This window comes from Carettochelys insculpta, chromosome 2 (assembly GCF_033958435.1).
Source record: "Carettochelys insculpta isolate YL-2023 chromosome 2, ASM3395843v1, whole genome shotgun sequence".
NCBI classification, from domain to species: Eukaryota; Metazoa; Chordata; order Testudines; family Carettochelyidae; genus Carettochelys; species Carettochelys insculpta.
The window spans coordinates 12,990,076-13,009,273 of record NC_134138.1 but is presented as its reverse complement, the minus strand read 5'-3'; the positions used below and the strand labels follow the sequence as shown (position 1 = coordinate 13,009,273).

At 46.0% G+C, this 19,198-nt stretch overlaps 1 protein-coding gene across 1 annotated transcript; it reads left to right on the top strand.

The window, feature by feature from the left end:
* Positions 1-10,652: 10,652 nt before the first annotated feature.
* CHRAC1 (chromatin accessibility complex subunit 1) lies at positions 10,653-15,343 on the top strand. The gene is made up of 3 exons (XM_074985603.1): positions 10,653-10,829; positions 12,704-12,830; positions 13,941-15,343. Exons 1-3 carry the CDS (start codon positions 10,689-10,691, stop codon positions 14,066-14,068), a joined length of 396 nt encoding a protein of 131 aa, XP_074841704.1. The 5' UTR covers positions 10,653-10,688; the 3' UTR covers positions 14,069-15,343.
* Positions 15,344-19,198: the final 3,855 nt, after the last annotated feature.

Here is a 19,198-nt window from a genome sequence, read left to right as displayed (position 1 = left end):
TCGACTCGACTCGCCCCCTGGGCTGCAAGCAGCGCATGCGCCTCGCGCTGCCTTCCACCTGCCGTTGCTCGGTGGGAGAGAAGCTAGAGCAAGGGGCGGGGACGGGGGGCGGAGTTACTCCCAGGCTGCCCCGCCCTTTACTTGGTTACCTGCTGGCTTGGCTACAGAGCTGAGGGCTTGGGCCAAGAGTGGTTGTGCTTTGCAGCCCTGAGCCCGAGGGAGCCACTAAGCACGCCACAAGCCCTGCTGTGCTAGGTGCTGTACAGACACCAGACAAAGCTCCTGTTCCAAACAGTTTACAGGCTGGACAGCCAGTCCTATGGGCCCGCAGTTCCCAGGCTCCAGAGATATTCCTAACGTGGGGGCCTGTCTCCAGCAAAGTCTAGGGTTGGGTTTTTCCCGTGGCCCTGCCTGCTGCCCCCAAGTGACTTAAATACACACTCACCCCACCAGCAGCTCAAGGGCACTAGATGGGCTTCATGCCAGCCTGCTCCCTGCAACAGTTAGCACATCCCCAGGACCGCTGGGCATGGTGAGAAGTGGGTGAGGCTTTCCATGCACTGCCTCCACCCCAAATGTGGCTGCAGCCAGTGGGATCTGCCGAGGCAGTGCCTGGAGGCAGAAGCGCATAGAGCTCGCTCCTCATTCCCTTCCTAGGAACTGCTTCTGGGGAGAAGTGTACCAGGTACGTGCTGTACCCTGAGCCCCCGGCTGACCCCAAACTTCCTCCCAGAGCCTGACCCCTCACTCCTTCTGCACGCAAACTCCCTGTCAAAGCCTGAACCACAGATGTCCTCCTATACCCAAACTTCATTTGAGAGCCCACACCCCTCTCCCACCCAAACACCCTCCCAGAGCCTTAGGCAGTTGGAGGGATGGACTTGGACCTGTTCTGCCCACCATCAAAAATTTCTACAAGCCTGCCACTCCTGCACATAAGGAAGTTATCATGGGCTATGGAGCGAAGCTTCCTTTTGTGGTGGCTGGTCACTGCCTTTTCTGGCTGAGCTCATGATCAGGCTCATTACCCTTAGCTCCCTTGTGGTCCCAACCAGGGTGGAGGAAGCTGGGAGCTTTGTTGGGGTCATGGATAGGGTGGATGAGAGCATGGCCAGAGTCAAGCTCTCAGCCGCTACTGTGACAGTAGCAGAGCTCTCAGCCCTGCCTGGAACTCTGAGACCAAAGCCCCTCCCCCTTTTGCCTCTATGCCTCCCTCCATATGGCCCCAGCCCCATTCCATCCCTTCCCCAACCTCTTTCTGCTCACACTCTGTCTCTTCCCCCTGAGGTCTTGCCCTCCTCTTGCTCTTTTTCCTCCCGCCAGCATCCCAAGACTGGAAAAAGTCTGTGCTCCTGGCCCATGACCAATGCAGGGGAAGATTTATTTTCAGGGGATTCAAATCCACCCAGGCCTCCACCACAGCATGAAGACCCTAATTAGACACAGACTGGGAGAGCTATATGCCTCAGCACATTTGCAAATCTCACACCTAACAATTGTTAAAACTCTGACCCCTTGCTCCTTTCTTAAATGTTCCTGCTTTCCATTCCACTCTCTCTGACTGTCCCCCTTGCTCCTCACATGGCAGAGTTATATTGATAGGACATATGCTTTCATCCCCATCAGAGGTAATAAGAAAATGCCTGTTGTGCCTAATAGAAGGCTATTAATGAATAGAGATATCACGTTATACTGTGACTCCAGTAGGTGTCAGAGGTACAGAACATCCTACACAAGTTCAGATTGAATGGGAGATGACCAAGGAAAAGCCAGCAGTTTCAGGAAGCATCCTGAATGATGTAGTACATCAATATTTAAAGTGTAAGTGATTTTGACCAGAGAGAGTGTGTGGAAGTGACTGCATAGCCTGGTGCCAGGGGTAGGAGACCTAGGGTACAATCATTCTTTTTAATTATTTAATTAATTAATTAATCCACAGTGGAACAGCTTCAAGAGCACCTGGGATAGTAGGAAAGACTTGTTAATTGAGCTCAAAAGCCACAAACAGAAACAGCCCAGTGGCTAATTGCTCTCTGTTGATGAGGAATGGAGCCAAACTGAGCTAAGCATGGAGGTCTTGGTATAAAAAGTCACTTGGTAGCTGAACATGAGAGTCTCAGACTGGCGTGGCTAACAGGAGAATTTGAAAATGAAGAATGGGAGGCTTTCTTTCCTCTTTGAGCACTACATGGGATATCAAGATGGCCAGTGATGAAATAGCAGTAGTGTGCTATGTTCTTTTTCCTGCCTGAAGACCAAAGGGATTCCTATACTTGAAGTTCAAATGGGTAGGAAATTAGCATTCGTGGACTGCAAGGGCAAGTTGAGATGCTCCTAGAATCACAGAAGCAGAGGAGTTCCTAGACAAATCAGAACAAGGAAGAATGAAGCTGGCCACTAAGGGACTGAAGAAAAAGAAAAGCAGTCTGACATTTGTAACCTTGTAACCAAGAGGTCATGTCAGCATTCTTCACGGTTAGAGACATAGGAGGATAGGCAAACTGGCCACCAGAGAGAACAAAAGCAGGAGGAATTTCAAATAGCTAGAAGTTTATGATTCTAAGGAATTGTAGAAGGGAGAACAGCAAAATAAAGACAATGGATTTCAAGAAGGTAGACTTCAGCAAACTCAGGGATTTGGTTGGTAATATCCCATGGGAAGCAAGTCTAAAACAGTTGAAGATGGTAGTTTTTGAAAGAGAGAGAGTTTGGGGATTTTTATAGCACAAGAACAAACATGCGTCGGAGAAGTAAGAAGTATGGTAAGAAACCACCTTGGCTTAACCAGGAGATCTTCCATCATCTAAACATCTAACAAGAGTTCTACAAAAAGTGGAAACTTGGTCAAGTTGCAAAGTATGAATACAAGCAACACATGTATGTATGTATGTATGAACTACCTTGGAAAGGGCAAGGCATGAAACAGGTCAAACTAGCTAGCAGCATAAAGAATAGCAAGAAAACATTCTGCAAATACATTACAGGCAAGAAAAACACTAAGGACAGATTAAGCGCGTTATTTAGTGAGAGAGGGAGAAATAATAACAGAAAATGTGGAAACTGCAGAGGTACTTAATGATTTCTATGTTTCAGTTTTCAACAAGAAAGTTTATAGCAATTGGATATTTAACATAGCGGATGCCAATGAAAATTATATAGGATTCGATGTTCAAATAGGAAAAGAACAATTTAAAAATGACCTAGACAAATTACATGTCTTCAGGTCATCAGGGTCTGATAAAATGTATCCTAGAATACTCAAGGAGGTTACTGAGCAATATCTGAGCTATTAGCAACTATCTTTGAAAAGTAATGGAGGACAGGAGAAGTTCCAGAAGACTGAAAAAGGCCAAATGTGATGCTAATCAATAAAAAAGAAAATAAGGTGTTACACATCAGTCAGCTTCACCTTCTCTACCTGGAAAGATACTGGAGCAAATACAAAAGCAATCAGTTTGCAAACATCTAGAAAATAATAAGGTGATAATTAACAGTCATTGTGGCTTTGTTGAGAATAAATCATGTCAAATCAATATGAGATCTTTCTCTGACAGGATAACAATCCTTGTATGTAGAGGGAAACGGTAGACATATCTTGACTTTTGTAAAGCATCTGATACTGTGTCACATAGTGGCAACTGATGAAGCAGCATCTGATGAAGTGAGTCTGTGCTCACGAAAGCTCATGCTCAAAACTTTTCTGTTAGTCTATAAGGTGCCACAGGACCCTTTGTTGCTGTTACAGATCCAGACTAACATGGCTACCCCTCTAAAAGTGGCAACTGGTGAGGGAGGGGACTAGCTACTTGCCCCCACACAACCCACCTCTGTCCCAAACCCCTTCCCTCCACTCCCTACCCTTGCCCCCCTCTCTGTTCCTGCTCCACCCCCTCCAGCCTCTTCCTCGGGAAGCACCACAACACTTCTGATGAATGAGGGAGTGGTCTCATCCCTCCCCTGGAGTGGCTCAGACAGAGAGCAGCAGGGGCAGCTCTCGCTCATGCTGCCCTCAGGTTGTGACAGTTTAGAGAAGGGGGGACCATCCCTGTGCTCACTAGAAGTGCTGCAGCACAGAGCTGATGATGAGTGAGCAGGGGTGGGCAGGCACTGTGAGGTGCATGTGACCCCTAATGCACCCCCACACATCATCACTGGTGTTGCATGATCTCCTCATAAACAAACTAGGGAATTTCAACCTAGATGGAGCTATTGTAAGTAAGCAGTTATAGCAGCAGTAGTGGTAGCAGGGAGCCCTGCCAGGCCTTTTTAAATAACCTGGGCAGGCCATAGGCATGGGTGTGTGGGTGGTGGGTGGAGCCCACCTTGGGGGACACTAACCACCAGCTTCACTCCTTCTACCTGCAACCTCCCCCCATGGCCTGAGATGTGAGACCATCCTGCCCGTCTCACTCACCGAGCGAAGCCTTGATCCCCCGCTGTGTCTCAAACCCTCAGGGTTTCCTTCAGCTCCAAGGCCTGTGGTGCCATCCAAGGGAAAGGGTAGAAGACTAACTGATTGTTCTGTCCTGGGGCCTAGAAACTGATGTAAGCAGGCCTTTTTGCTGGGTCACAATGGACCAAAAAGCTAAATAAGAGTCAACAGCATCATACTGCAGGAAAAATGTGCACAAATTAGATAAGGTTCAAAGCAAAATAAAATTATTAAAGGCCTAGGAAAAAATTACCTAAGAGGGAAGATTGAAAGAACTGGGTTTGTTTAGCCTGGAAAAAAGAAGACTAAGGGGACATCATAATAGTTTTCAAGTACCTAAAAGGTTGTTATAAAGCAGAGGGAGAATAATTGTTCTTCTCATCCACCGAGGATAGGTCAGGAAGCAATGAACTTAAACTACAGCAAGGCAAGTTTAGATTGAACATCAAGAAGGACTTCCTATCAGGGTGGTTAAACACTGGAATAAGTTGTTTAGAGAGCTGGTGGGATCTCTGTTGTTGGCAACTTTTAACGACAGATAAGACAAACACATATCTTGATCCTGGCATGAGTACAGGGGACTGCTGTTTCTAGGAATTTACTACATCAGGTCCCAGTTTTTTGTTTTATTTGTTTGTTTGTTTTTTACAGTAACACTTTCTTACAATTGCTGTGTCCAGACATCCCATTTTTAAAAGGATAATCCTGCATTTAAATCCTCCTTCAGGTGTCCTGATTTTTCTGTAAAATGGGCAAAATTGTCCCATATTTTCTGTCTTTCCCCATATCAGTATTGGTGGGTTCTGCTGCTAGCTGGCTCCCTGCTTCCCAGCCATCCACCTACTAACAGTGAATGCGGGGGGTGGTCCACTGGCTGACCACGGGAGTTGGCATGCAAGGCTGTTGAAGGGGCCAAAGGTGCAGTGCGTGGGGCCAGACACTCCTCCTGCTGATCCATAAGAACAGCTGCTGCTGTGTGCTGGCTCTTGACCAGCAGGGCTCTGCCCCCATCCCATGTCCAGCCAGCAGTGGCTGCATACTGCTGTCACGGCCTTGGTGTGTCCAGCTAGGTACCATGTAGCAGCCAGTTATGTGTTGTTTCTGCTTCGTCCCTCACCCCTGCAAACTGCTTCTCCGTATTACTCCCCTTCCATGGAGGGAGGGATGCATCCCACTCCCAAATGCTATTCAGAGAATCAGCTCTTGGTTGGAGCACTTGGCTCACAAGCATCATGGCCAGTAGGCTCCCTTAATTTCCCAGTGCTTCTGCTGCGTTCATGCCCTGGGAAATCCTGCAGTGTGCTGGCCAGGAGGAGTCAAACCCTGCTTGTGCCAAATTCCTACACAGTACTGGCATAGGGCAGTTTCTCAGCTAAGCTCTAGAACAACCCCACTGATGGGAAGGGGCAAAGAGGGCAATTGCCTTCAAGCCCCTTTGGAATGCGAGGGATCGTGGGGGGGCTGACCACATTATTCTGATTGATTGCCATTGGACTTATTGAATACTAATTTTACCAGGCATCCCATATTCAGCATAGGACATGCAGTCACTCTTCCTACGGTCCCTTAGGTATCTTTTTTTTTGGCAGTAACTCGATAATGAGTAGGATGTGTTCATGTCATCCTATTTGTGAGTCCATTGATGGCTGATGAGCCCAATTATGGAGCCACAGATCTTATCACAGAAGGGGCAGGTGTTAGTAGCTGTTGGAGGGGCACAGGGCAGTTTTTGATGCTCTTTTCTTCTTCTCTGTCTCTCCTCGTCTGCACTGTGGCGGGACCTCTCAAATTGCGCCACCCCATCACAGATTACTGTTCTTCACTGGGAATGGTCCTGGGCAAGGTTCTCCCAAGTGTCAACACCGATGCTGCACTTCTTCGTGTGCGCCTTCAGCATCTCCTTATATAGTTTTCTTGGGCCCCCAATGCTCCTCTGTCCTTCTTTGAATTTGGAAAACATAATCTGTTTTGGGAGGTGCAGATCAGACATCCAAAACAAGCGACCAGTCCAACAAAGTTGCTGCTGAATGATAATGGCTTCAATGCTGGTCATGTTCAACTCTTCCAGCATGCTACTGGTCATGTGCCTATCCTCCCAAGAGATATTTAGGATTCTCCTGAGGCAACATTGATTATATTGTTCAAGTGCCTTCAAATGACGCTTGTATGTTGTCCATGTGTCACATGCATATCGTAGCATTGGAACAACCACTTCATGGTATACAAGGAGCTTTGTCTTGGGATAGATAACCTGGTTTTCAAAGACCCTTTGTCTCAGGCAGGTGAAAGCAGAGCTTGCACGGCTCAGATGATGTTGGTTTTCCACATCAACGTCGACATTAGAGGAAAGATGACTTCCAAGGTATGGGAGGTGCTTCACATTTTCCAGCAGTTCTCCATTGACTTCAAAAGAAGGTGCATGAGATTGTCCCATTGGTGAAGGTTGGTGAAGCACCTTGGTCTTTTTGATGTTCAGTGTGAAGCTGAGATTCCCATATGCTTCAGCAAAAGCACTTAAGATGGTCTGAAGGGCTGTGAGAGAAAGAGCAAAAACTATGTTGTCATCCATGTACTGGAGCTTCATTATTGAGGTTGTGAAGGTATTGCTTTTAGCCTTCAGTCTACTGAAACTAAAAAGCTTCCTGTTCATTCTATGGACAATCTTCACACCATCTGGAAGCTTGCCGTCAATGAGGTGAAGTGTCATGGCAATGAAGATGCAGAACAGTGATGGGACAATGACACAGCTGTGCTTGACTCCCATTTTGATCTCAAAGGGATCACTTTGGGGTCCACTTTGCTCAATACTGTGGCAGTCATGTTGTCATGAAGCAACCTTAAAATGCTAATGAATTTTTTGGGGCAGCCAATCTTTGAGAGGATGGTCCAAAGGGCACTACAATTGACTGAGTCAAATGCTTTAGTCAGGTCGATGAAATACATGTATAAGGCTTGGTTCTGTTCACAACATTTTTCTTGCAGTTGCCTGGCAGTGAAGATCATGTCCACTGTTTCTCAGAACGGTTGGAAGTCACACTGGGATTCTGAGAGAATTTGTTCTCAGAGTGGCAGGAGTCAGTTCATGAGGATTTGAGCTAAGATTTTCCCTGCTGTTGCCAGTAGGGAGATGCCATGATAGTTTCCACAGTCCAACTTGTCACCCTTCTTGAAAAAACTGAGTATCGGTGTGTCTCTGAAATCTTGTGGCATCTGCTCCCTATCCCAGATATTGAGAATGAGGAGGTGGAGCTGTTTATGGAGCTCTGGCCCACCTTCTTTGAAGACTTCAGTGGGGATTCCATTTAGTCCGGTTGTCTTGTTGCACTTCATCACTTTGATGGAAGCTTGGACCTCACTCAGGGTAGGAAGTGTTGCAAGATCATCTCTAGGCAGTTGCTGTGGGATTTGTTCTAGGGATTCTAGGACCACAATGAAGACATGGTTCAAGAGCGCATTATAGTGCTCCCTCCAGCAAGAAGCAATGGCTTCATTGTCTTTCAAGAGCTGAGTACCATCCTTTGATCTCTAGGGATTGATTACATGGTTTCTCAGTCTATAAACAGCTTTGGTGGCATTGAAGAAAGCTCTTGTATCATTGATGTCTGCAAGATGCTGGAGTTCTCATACCTTCTCAGTCCACTACTGGTTTTTCAGAGTCTTTTTTTTTATATTGCACTTCTGCCTTGGCCTTGGCATGTGCTTCTCTCTTTGTCATGCAATTGATGTCGCTTTGCCAGGCGCTAAAGGCTTTCCTCTTTGCCTCAATCAAGCATTCAATTTCCACATCATTCTCATCAAACCAGGTCTGATGCTTCCTGGGCTGGTAGCCAATGGTTCCTCCACAAGCTCCAATTATGGCATTTTTCAATTGACACCAGTGTTCTTCCACATTTTCAGGGTGTACTGTCAGCAGCTTCCTTGGGAGTGCTAGCTGGTAGTCACTTTATCTGAAAGGGTCCTTCAAGCCTTGTACATTGATCTTTCATCAGATCTGTTTCCTCTGACTTCTCTGTTTGGTGACAATCCTAATTGCCATTGTGGATCGAATCAAGTGGTGATGGGTCCAGTAGTCGTCGGCACTAGTCATTGCATATGTGAGAAAGAAACCACGCCAATCCCGAGAACAGACAATGACATATTTTATGAGGTGCCAGTGGTTTGATCAAGGATGTTGACATGAGGCCTTAAATTTGTTTTTCTGATGGAACAGGATGTCCATAAGGACTAGCTCATGTTCTGCACATTTTGTAAGGAGGAACACTCCATTAGAGTTGCTGTTGCCAACCCCTTCTTTCCCAATAGTAGCCTGCCAGACATCCACATCTCTTCTGACCCTGGCATTGAAATCCCCCAAGAGAATAATCTTTTCTTCTTTGAGTATGTCTTTCAGAACTGTCCAGCTGAGTGTAGAACTTCTCCTTCACATCATATTTGGTGCCTAGAGTTGGTGCATAAGAGCTGATGACAATTGCCTGTTGGGTTTTGGCAAGCTTCAAGTGGAGAGTCATGAGATGCTCAGTGATGCTGACAGGGACTTCTGATAGGATCTTTGTCAGTTCATTCTTGATGGCAAATCTTACTCCATGAACGTGTTTTCTTCTGTTAGGGCTCCTTTCCAGAAAAATGTGTACCCTCTGCCTTTTTCTCTTCGCTGCCCTTCTTCTGGTCTATTTGTTTCTACCAGGGCAGCTGTATCGATGTTGAATCTTCACAGAGCACAGGCGATAATTCCTGTGCGTCTTTCGGGTCACTCATGGTCTGAGTTGTCCATTAGAGTCCAAATATTCCATGTTCCAAAGTTTAATGTTCAATTTCAACCACACGGAGGTGAACCCACAGGATGCGGTTATCCAGTCAGGGAGATTGAGGTGGACTATGTTTAGGGCACCTTTTCTATCCCCCTCCCCATGTTGGGGGAGCAGAGTGGATCCTCAGTAAGGCTGTTCAGTCATGAATGCAGCAGCCGGACTGTTCTACCACCTCTCTTCTAAAAATGGAATGGCTGATACATACATCCACTGCCTACATGCTGCTTCAGGACTAAAAGCTCCCAGATTTCACAATTCTGCTCCCGTCACCATTTGCCAGTCACAGTAGGGCTTAAGTTTAGGAGAGTAGTACATGGAGCACGATGCCTGTGCATGACTTCTTTTAACAGGGGTGAATTGTTGCATTGCAGCCACCACATGGTTGTTGATGGATAGAAAGCACAGATCCAATGGAATGGAATCAATGACAACTGGGATTCTCCTGTCTGCTGCAGCCTTCATCCATCCTTACAGCCATTGTAGCATTACCTTTCCTATCCTCTGCCTGTTCTACTGTTGAGGTCTTTTAAGATTGTCCTTTGTCTGGCCCCTCTCCCTTGATCTTGCTGCCATGGGTAACACTCTGCTGGGGAGCACAAGACTCCTTGCGGCATCACTCTTGCATTCATTGGAACACATAAGCCCACTCACCATGACAAGGTGAGGATCCAGAGAGTAGGAGAGTAGTACACAGAGGAAGATGCCTGTGTGTGACTTCTTTTAACGTTGCGAGAGGACGTAAAAGTCCTCAGTGGCAGAACAGGTGAAGGATAGCAAAGGTAATGCTACAGTGGCTATGGAGGCTGCAGCCGACAGGAGAGTCCCAATGGTCATGGATTCCATACCATTGGACCTGAGGTTTCTGTCCATCAAGAACCATGTGGTGGCTGCAGTGCAACAGGTCTCAGTGACGGCTCTTGGTATCGGAGAGGTAGCCGTATTAGTCTCTATCTGCAAAAACCACAAAAAGTCCTGTGGCACTTTATAGCCAAACAGATACACTGGAGCTTAAGCTTGGGTGAGCAAAGACCCACTTGGGCAGATGCATACTTCTGAAGCAGTGGGTCTTTGCCCATGAAAGCTTATGCTCCAATATATCTGTTAGTTTATACGGTGCTACAGGACTTCTGTTTGCTACAGGCACCACCTCCTACGGGGACCCATTCCCAATCACTGCCGCTCCTCCAGTGGGCGGAGCCTCTCGGAGGACGCGTTAGGCAAGGGGAGTGATGCATCCTGGGATTTGTAGTCCTAACATGGGCCGGGCGAGGGCGTGAGTGAAAGGTGCATCATGGGAGTTATAGGCCTCCGCCTGCCATCCTCTTAGGGTGCCAGGATCAGCCTCGTGGCAGACAACTACAACTCCCGGCGGGCTCTGCTCCCCGGCGCAGCGCAGCAGAAGGTGGTTTATGAGGTCGCTGAGAGCCCGCAGTCCGCTGAGTAGGAAGATGGCGGCGGCGAGGCTGAGTGGTGGCTCCGAGAACCGTCTGGTGTCGCTGCCCCTCTCCCGCATCCGGGTGATCATGAAGAGCTCGCCGGAGGTCTCTAGCATCAACCAAGACGCGCTGTTCCTCACTGCCAAGGCCACGGTACCGGGTTCGGGTCGGCGCGGAGCAGCTCAGGCGGGCCGTGGCCGGGCTGGGCCTGGAGCGTGGCTCCCTGGGGGCTGAGGGGCCAGGCCCCCGCACAAGCAAGATTCGTGCTCTTTGTTCTCTGCGCACCAGCCACCCCTCACCGCAGCCTCTTTGTTGTATGTTCCCTTGGTCTAACCACCCCCCCGCGGCTCCTTTTTGTTCTCTGTGCCCCATCGCCCCCCACGCACCGCGGCCCCTCTGTTCTCTGCCTCTCCAATCCACCTTCCCCCCCGCCTTAGCCCCTCTTTGTTCTGACCCCCGTGGCCGCTCTGTTCGATGCCCCTCGCAACCTCCCCCCCCGCGCCCCGCCACCCCCTTTGCATTCCCTGATCCCCACTGGGGAGAGCAGCATATGTAGAGGCTGCACATATGGGATTATGTTTTCAGTACCTGGACTGCAAGGCTCTTGCACCAACTATTAAAATCTGGCTCTTGACATGCTTTCGGTTATTAGATAATGGAAAAGGTCTAATAAGACCAGTGGATGATCCAGCTGACTGTGCTGCATTATCTCGGTTATAGCCGTGGAATACACAGCATTAAGCTTTTCACTCCTGCTGAGGCCTGGTGTATAACTGAGGCCTTAGAAATAATAAGCAGTCCTGTAGCACTTTAGAGACTAACGGCTTTATTAGATGGGATGATGGAAGTGGGTCTTACCCACAAAACCTCATGACCTAATAAATTTGTTAGTCTTTAAGGTGCTACACGACTGCTTGTTGTTTGTGAAGCTACACTAACATAGCTTCATGTCTGAGATTAAAGCCTTATTTGAGTTTGTACAGTATCACCTTACTGCCATCAGTTGTTCCCTACTACACTGACATCATAACTCCACTGATGCAAGAGGCTTAGGACTTGTATCCTTATAGTTGGGGTGATGCAGTATCCCTGTACGCACCATTACGGGCATCTCTAAGCTGTCATTCTTGTCAACTGATGGAGCCATGAAATTGAAAAGGAAGCTTTCTTCTGTAAGCGTAGCTGTGCACAGCAAGGAGTTCTGTCCCCAGAGCCCAGTATGGCTGCCCTGTTTCCAGTGAGATGCCGAGATAGTTTTGTGCTGGTAGCTGGGCAGCCCTTGGGAGCAGAGATTCCTGGCTCTCAGCTGCCCACCTTTTCCCACTACGTTGGAGGAAAGTGCTCCTGCTCAGGACAAACCACTGGTAGACAAAAGGCAGCGAAGCATGACCGACCCGAGTAATTACTGTGGTGGTTCAGGTTGACTTACATACCCTAAAATAAAGCTCTGTGCATAGGGTTAGGGCTTTGACACTCAGTGGAAGTGGCCTCTCTGAATGACAGACCCAAATTTAGTACGTATCAACCTGACTTTCTCTTTCCAACCATGGTTTCTTTTAATGGGGGAGAAGTCTTTTCCAACTAGAAGTAGTGGAAATTAGCAAGCATTTTAGCAGTATTTAATCACATACCTGCAGAAATATTTTCTTGATGTCTTCTGACCCCAGTAATGTCTGCTGCAGTGATGACAAATTTGACTCTCTTTAAAACGCTACTGAATTGCTTTTTTGTTTTGATAGAATATAGACTAACAGGGCTATCTCTCTGTTACTATTTGACAAATTTGACTGAGTGACACAAATTGTGTTCATTTAAAACCCCAGTTCTGCAGTTGGCTACTCACAGATGGATACCTCGTCTGCTCACACAGAGCCATATCCAAATAAGCGTGACTCTGTCAGTGCAAGACACTGGCTGCATGCAGTTAATGCCAGGCTTGGAAGCTAAATGAGGGCTAGAAGTGTTGCAGTCAACTGTACATACAGGACTTAGTAAGTTGACGTGTTTTGTTTGTTTTGTTTTTATAGGAGCTCTTTGTCCAGTACTTAGCCAGTTACTCCTACAAACATGGCCGTGGGAAAGAGAAGAGATCCCTAACCTACAGTGACCTATCTCACACAGCAGAGGAATCTGAAACATTTCTGTTCCTTGCTGGTAGGTAAAGCAGTTGTGGCAAAATCAGTATGTGCAATTTGAAAATAAGATGCAGGTTTTATTGTAGCAGTAATTGTCATTGTAAAGCTATTAAATTTTTTGGCCATTAACCTATGTTTCATTTAACTGTTTACTCAATGAATGGTCTACTTTTTTCATTGATGCAAAAATATACCAAGCCATGGGACTGAACAGTTGCAACTCCAGTTATTGTAACAGTCATACTTGACATTCAAATAACTTTGAACTGCTGTCTCTCTAGCTCCTTTTAACAATGTCCTTGTGTGGTGGATAGTGTCCTAATTTTACAAATGGGAAAGCGTGGGTGCAGAATAATTAAAGTAACTTTCAAGTCCACTTAAGAAGTAGAAGTAAAATCAAGGAAGTAAGATGAATGAGACTCCCTTAAATCTTTGCAGTGTTTAGAGGAGAAGGATTTCATGGAACTTAATATTTGTGCCCAAAACTATATGGTTTCAGACATTGGTTTGTTTATACCACAATACCTCTCTTCTTAAATCCTTTACATTGATTGGGCTCTTAGAATAATGCTTGCCCTCTTCAAATAAGTTCTTTGATCTAAGGTGTGAGACCTTCATAAGATTTTATCCTTGTATCAGCCCCACTTGTTACCCTCTTAACAATATTTCCCTATTATTCTGTCATCTTACTGTCATATTGCCCTGAATAGGCAACCTACATTGAGCATAGGGAAAGAGCTTGTGAGGAGTACAAGTAGAACAGGTGGAACTGAATGCTGTCATACTGACTTAAGTAAAACTGGCTGCTTCAAGTGAAAAGCAAAGCAGCATAAATATGTAAAATCTAAGAAATTATTAAATCTCCATCAGAATCTCTTAAACAAATTCCTTCATGTAGGTTAATAATACCTCTCTCTGACAATATCTCTCTAATATCACAGTGACTACATTCCTTTTCCAAGGATACTAGTTAGAGTAAAATAGCCTGACTGTTCTCTAGCCTGAAGAATGGCCTCATGGTTTATGGGACGCAGTTAGTCGCAAAGATCTAGAGGGTACAGCAATAAATTATTCTAATTTTTTTGTAACTGTTGAAAATTATTACAAAAGAAAGAATTGTGCCTTTCAGATATCTTACCAAAGAAGATCCTAGCTAGCAAATACCTGAAAATGCTTGAACGGGAGAAGACAGATGGAGAGGCAGAGGAAGATGATGACAGTGACGAAGAGAGTGAGGAGGAAGGTGAAGAATCTTAAGTGGAAAACGACTAGCTTTATAGTTAGTCTTTCCTGCAGTATAAATTACTGGATTTTCTCCCGGATTTTTTTCCAGCTAACCTCTCTATTGTGTTTGGGGTGTAGGTTGGGTTAGGAATCCAACTGGTAGATTTACCTATTGGAGAGTTGCTGTCCTTTTTTTACTTTAAATTTAAACAACTGAATTTAAACAGTTAAGGTCTCCTTGAAGGAAAGATTTCTTCCATTGAATATGGAAAACACGCAGCTCTTGAGACAGAATCATCTCAATTTTTTTTTTAAATAACTTATTCAGACAATCATTATCCAACCAGAAACAGTCTTGTTGGAACATTCAGCATCAATTCCAATGGCTCTGGCTAGATGGGACTCCTCCTCTTCTAGCTAATATTCTGCTCAATCAATAGAGGGGCTGCACATACTTTAGCTACAGTTCTTACTCTCTGACAGCTAATGAACCAAGTGCCTGAGACAAACTTTCCATCTGTTTTCTAGAATGCTCTTTGAGCCCCACCAGTGCACCAACTGCCCAGAACATACATTGCAGCTACTGTTGTAATAGTTTTGAATAACCAAGTTTTCAAGGGATCTGGGTACAGGCAAAGATCAGTTGCAGTCCTTGATTCACTCTGCAGCTGCATTGCTGATAAGAAGTATAAGTATTAATAATGTAAATATGTATATCTAGATTTATTTTCACCCAGGCAGGATTCTACTTTCACTGCCTATAGTGCTCTACCCACCAACACCTGTTGTTTGAGGTTTATTAAATGTTGTTCTATAGCAAGAACATTTGAGTGGTAGAGTTGACATATCTTTACTATTGTAAAAATGGAAAATATCCTGTGTATTTTTAAAAGGTAACTTTTTGTTTACAATAAATGTTTTTAAAAATGGAAATTTTAATGCAGAGAGTGTTGACAGCATACTTATGCTCTGTACCAGTTAACTTGGACCATACTTGCCCACTGTATAGTTATGCCTAGCCTGGTGATCTGCTGATCTGTCACTCTCACTAGACAAGTAAATGTGGAAAAAATCCCTAATCTCAGTTTGCATTGAGGTCTGACTTTAGTACATTCAGGGGAAATTGTGCTAGTCATGGTATTGCCTTCATTAAAATTAACTGTTAGTGTGCTGTAGCTTCCCAGTGTCTCTCAACCGCTCTGAGAGCATGTTAAGTGGTTTGTTCAGTTTACAGAGGCTATTGTATGAGTAATGGAACTGGTTGGTTTAGACTGGATCTTCATTAAAAGAAATAAGTTTGGTCATTTAGGTCAGTCATGACCTTGCACAGACAACAAATAAAGGGTTCTCACTGGTAACAATGGGGGAGAGATGTCAGTGATGGAAGCAAGCACATGTATGCTACGCAAATGTTAGAGGCCTACCAAGCATCAGTTTGGAGGAATAAAAGAATGGCAGAGGAAGGGGAATGAAGAAAACTATAACCCATCTCCAAAAAGTAATTAATACTATGTCTTATGATAAATACAATATACTTCTAACAGGCCACTAGTACCAATGCATTACGGACATCTCTACACTTTGTAGTTAAGTGACCTCCATTTGGTACTACAGTTAAGTTGGTCCAGTGTGTCTATACCCCATCATGTCAATGTGTGTCCTCAGTAGCAGTGTATAGCTATCCCACAGTGCAGCTGACCTCAGGGGGTACTGAGCTGTTACTACACTAGGTACTGTCCTGTCATACACACATGGGGGGCTCAGAGCAGAGGGTGAGGGAGTTGTGATATGACAGTACCTGCAAGAACTAAGTGTGGGTTGGAGCATAGGGGGCTCAGGACAGAGGTTTGGGATGGTGGGAGGGCAGGAGACCGAGGGAGTCATGGTTGAGGTCTGTAGGCATGTGGAGGAATTAAGGCTGGTGGGGTGAGGATCAGGGAGCAATGGGGCAGGGTTACCTGCTGCTTCTGAGGGGCTGTCTTCAGGAGACCTCCTGAGCATACTCAGTGCTTCCTAGGTAGCAAAATACTACACCCTAGGTGTGCATCTACACTGGCAAGTACATTTGAAATGCAGATCAGAAGACAGAGTTCTTTCAAAAGAACCCATGGAGTATCTACACTGACATGGTGCTCTTTCAAAATTAACCTCAAAAGAACTACCCTGTTCTTTTGAAGTTGGTCCTCCGTTCCTGGGATGGGAAAAGCGCCCTCCTTCAGAAGATTATTTTGAAAGAGAGCAAGTGTAGATGCTCCACAGCTTGCTCTTTCGAAAGAGCAAGTCCTCCATTGCTGTGATCGGCTGGCAGCACCGCTCACAGCACAAGCGGAGCTCTATGGCTCCAGCATCCAGCTGCGTTTCAGGATGTAGGCTCCCAGAAGCCCATGCCATCCGACAAGGATGATGCTCCAGCCTGCCTCTCACTGTGCTCAGCACCATGGCCAGCGCCCCTGGATCCTGCCCACCTCAGGTGCCATCCAGGGACCAGGGGAGTCCTCGCTGGAGGGGACGCAGCCCCCCAAGCGGTGGGACCCCTCCTGGACCAAGGCCGAGCTCGCACTCTCTGTCTCTCGCACTGCCTGCGGACAGGCTTGCTGGCCCTTGGCATGTGCAGGCTGAGGCACAGGATTGAGGGGGCCCTTTAAGGGGATGGCAGGCAGTGGCCCTGGAAGGGCTTGTCCGCCATGTGACCCTGCCCGTGGCGCTTCCTGCCCCTGCTCTTTGGAAAGAGCATTCTGGTATGTGTGGACACTCAAAATTCTGCTGGAGGCCTTTCAAAAGAACAGACCGAACCTTCGGTCCCCACTGGTGTGTGTGAACACTCCGTTTTGAAAGACTGTCTTTCGATGTTCTCTTTCAAAAGATGTTCTTTCAAAACAGAACTGTAGTGTAGATGCAGCCAAAATTTCAAACACCACGTTGGCTTTCAGCAGTCTGCCCAGGCCAGCTCTTGCTGGAGCAGCATGCTGGGGTGCACCCCCTTACTTTCACCTCTGTGTGTCTATGCAGCTAGTTTTAAAGGAAATCACATTTCCACACAAATGTTATCTTGATGGGTCATCTACATATAGGTTATGTTGATATTAGGAGCATCTGTCTGCAGAATCAGACGTGTGCCACGAAGCCTCTTACTGCAGGACAAGCCCAAAAGAGAAACCAACAGAACACAACTAGCCGTCACCTACAGTCCTCAGCTAAAACCTCTACAGCGCATCATCAGGGATTTACAACCCATCCTGGACAATGATCCCCAACTTTCACAGGCCTTGGGAGGCAGACCAGTCCTTGCCCACAGACAACCTGCCAACCTGAAGCAAATCCTAACCAGCAACTATACACTGCACCACAGTCACTCTAACTCAGGGACCCATCCATGCAACAAACCTTGTTGCCAGCTCTGCCCACATATCTACACCAGCAATACCATTACAGGACCTAACCAGATCAGCCACGCCATTGTGAGTTCATTCAGCTGCATATCTACCAATATAATGTATGCCATCGTGTGCCAGCAATGCCCCTCTGCTATATACATCAGACAAACTGGACAGTCTCTACATAAAAGAATAAATGCACACAAATCAGCTATCAGAATTTTAACCAAGGTCACTTTGCTAATACAAGACACATTTACAACATTGACTTCACCTCCCTACAGAATTAAAAAGGAGAAGAAACTAAATGTCATGCTACAGGCAACTACAACTGACAGCCTCATCTCATCAGAAAACGTTAATCCTTCCACCTGCAGGCAGCCCAACAAAAGAGTCTTGTCCTATCTTGGGGCGTCTCTTTCCACCCCACCACTCCTCCGAATATGATACAGTTCAGTGGTGACCTGCAAGCCTATTTTTGCCATCTCTGTGGGAATACTTCCATAACACTAACTTGATCTCCAGCATAGTGAAGACATACACTTAGGTAGCTGTAGTTGATTTTATGTTTTATTATACTGTATTTACTGCACATTATTCAGACTCTGCTCTACTATTATTAATCTCATGGGCTTTGCTATGGCATTTTATCACTACAATACGGCCCTATGAGATGCAGGCTTATTATCCTCATTTTACAGATTAGGATCTGGGAACAGAAAGATGAAGGTAAAAAAGCATCCACTACTTTTGCATGCCCAATTTTAGAAGTCTGGGACTTGATTTTTCACAGTACTTAGCATTCAGATTCCATTGACCTTAGTTGCAGCTGCATTCTCAGTGTTTCTCTGTATCAGTCCCCATGCTCCAATGTGAGACACTTGGAAAATAAGAAATGCAGTTAGTGATCACTTATGAAAAGTTTGATTTAGGTGATTTCTCCAGCATCACTTAGGAAGTTGATAGCAGAAACAAATATGGCATCCAAATTTCAGTACAGCATTCAACAGTTTTAACCCTGAGGCCATTCTTCCTTTTTTGGCAAGCCCCTGCCTTCTTTAGTGACAGGTTTCAACTTCTATACAAATATAAAGTAAGGTTTGACAGATAACAAACACCCTTCTGCACAGCTCTGCTTCATCCCCAGAGCAGCACCATCTTGTGGCCTTAATGAAGCAGAAGTACCATAGAAAAAATAATCTGATTACATGATTCCCTTACTTTCATAATCCATACCCACATGGGGTGTGAACAGGGCTGTCTCTTGGGCACTGCAGGATGCAGGGCCTGAGGCACACCCCGCCCCCCCCCACCTCAGATCTGCCCCCAACGCCTCCATCTCAGCACCCCTCCCTGCCACTGCTCCCACCCCAACCCCCACTGGGATACCACATGACACACTCTGCATCTGATGAAGTGGGCACTTGCCCACAACAGTTTATGCTCCAGTATATCTGCTAGTCTATAAGGTACCACAGGACTTCTGATTGTTTTCACCTGACACACTGGCAGAACAATGACCAACAGCTAGATACTAGCAATAAGGTGCACATTTTTTTAACAGTTGAGGGTAACTCATTATTGGAACAATTTACCATTACTGGAGATGGGGGCAAATGGAAATTTTTCTTCACAGCATACTCTAGGTTGAACAGGAATTAATTTAGGTCAGCAGTCCAGCCTGCATTTTACAGGCGATCAGATTAGAGTATCATATTCCTGGTATCCCAACTCATAGATTATCAAACCAGGAATATGATACTCTAATCTGACTGCCTGTAAAATGCAG